General features: G+C 72.7%; 1 protein-coding gene across 1 annotated transcript in view; it reads right to left on the bottom strand.

Annotated features, from left to right (window-relative positions):
- CHLNCDRAFT_57068 (hypothetical protein) overlaps window positions 1–1,118 on the bottom strand; it is a gene marked incomplete at its 5' end in the record, with an annotated part of 6,166 nt that overhangs the window by 2,144 nt on the left and 2,904 nt on the right. The window contains 3 exons of the mRNA XM_005850022.1: window positions 14–83; window positions 374–552; window positions 757–867. Coding sequence (XP_005850084.1) covers window positions 14–83; window positions 374–552; window positions 757–867 — 360 coding nt within the window. The remainder of the gene's footprint in view (window positions 1–13; window positions 84–373; window positions 553–756; window positions 868–1,118) is intronic.

Here is a 1,118-nt window from a genome sequence, read left to right as displayed (position 1 = left end):
GATCGATGGCCACCCGGCTGCCCATGTCGATGCCTATGTTCATGTCCCGCATGCCAAAGTCGTCGCGGCCAGGGTACTTGAAGCTGCGGGGCGAGGCAGGTGTGAGGCAGGGGAGGTGGAGGCGAGGAGGCCGAGGTGGGGCGGCTCGGGAGGGCAGGGTGTGTGGGGGAGTCCAGGAGGCGGGCGGGCGAAAGCGGGCGGTGGGTTGGAAGGAGAGGAGAGGGCCGGCGGGCCGGCGGGGCAGGACCAGGGCGGCGCGACAGGCAGAGCGCCAGAGCTCCCCACCCACACCCACACCCACACCCACATCTACCCACCCACCACCCACACACACACACACACGTCCCCCGGCGTTGCCGCGGCGGGCCCCCACCTGGCGTCGATGAGCTGCAGCAGCGGCGGCGGCAGCTCCGTGGGCTCCGGGAACTCAAAGTGGACGGTGTAGTCGTTCCACTGGCGCGGTGTGTCGCCCGCCGCCGCCTCGCCGCCGCCGCCGCCGCCGCCCTGCTGCTTGGCCTTGACCTTGGCCTTGTGCTTGGCGCCCTTCTCCACCTGCACAGCGGCGCGGCGGTGCAGGAGGGGAGGGCAGGCGGGGGGGGGGGCGGGGGGCGCATCAGGGGCAAGGGGCCTGCCAGGCGTGCGAGGCGTGAGGCAGCGCTTGCCTGGCCTGGCGCTGGCAGCCATCGCGTTTGGAGGCAGCGCAGGCGCTGGCAGCCAGCGCGCGTGGAGGGGGAGGGCAGGCGGCGTAGGGCGCACCTTGTCCGCCGCCGCCTTGCTGCCGCTCTTCTTGGCCGCCTTGAGCTGCTTCTGGTACTTCTCAAACTCCTTGTTCACCTCCCGCCGCCGCTGCTCGTACATCTCCTCAAACTAAAGGCAGCAGGGAGGAGGGCGGCGGGCAGGCAGGCCGGGCGGTGAGTGGGAACGGGAGGCGGGGAGAGCAGGCGGCTGGGCTGGGAAGGGGAGGCCGGCCAGCTGGCAGCCAGCAGCGCAGTCCCGCGCGCTCTCGTCCCTGCCCCGCTGGCCCCTGCACCCCCACCCCGCCCCACCCCCACCCTCCCCGCCCCCACCCAGCCGCCCCCACCTGCGCAAAGTTGCCTCGGTAGTAATGCAGGCGCTCT

Source organism: Chlorella variabilis (genome assembly GCF_000147415.1).
Source record: "Chlorella variabilis unplaced genomic scaffold CHLNCscaffold_4, whole genome shotgun sequence".
In the NCBI taxonomy this organism is placed as follows: Eukaryota; Viridiplantae; Chlorophyta; class Trebouxiophyceae; order Chlorellales; family Chlorellaceae; genus Chlorella; species Chlorella variabilis.
The sequence above is the reverse complement of the archived record's forward strand: the minus strand, read 5'-3'. Positions and strand labels throughout refer to the sequence as shown.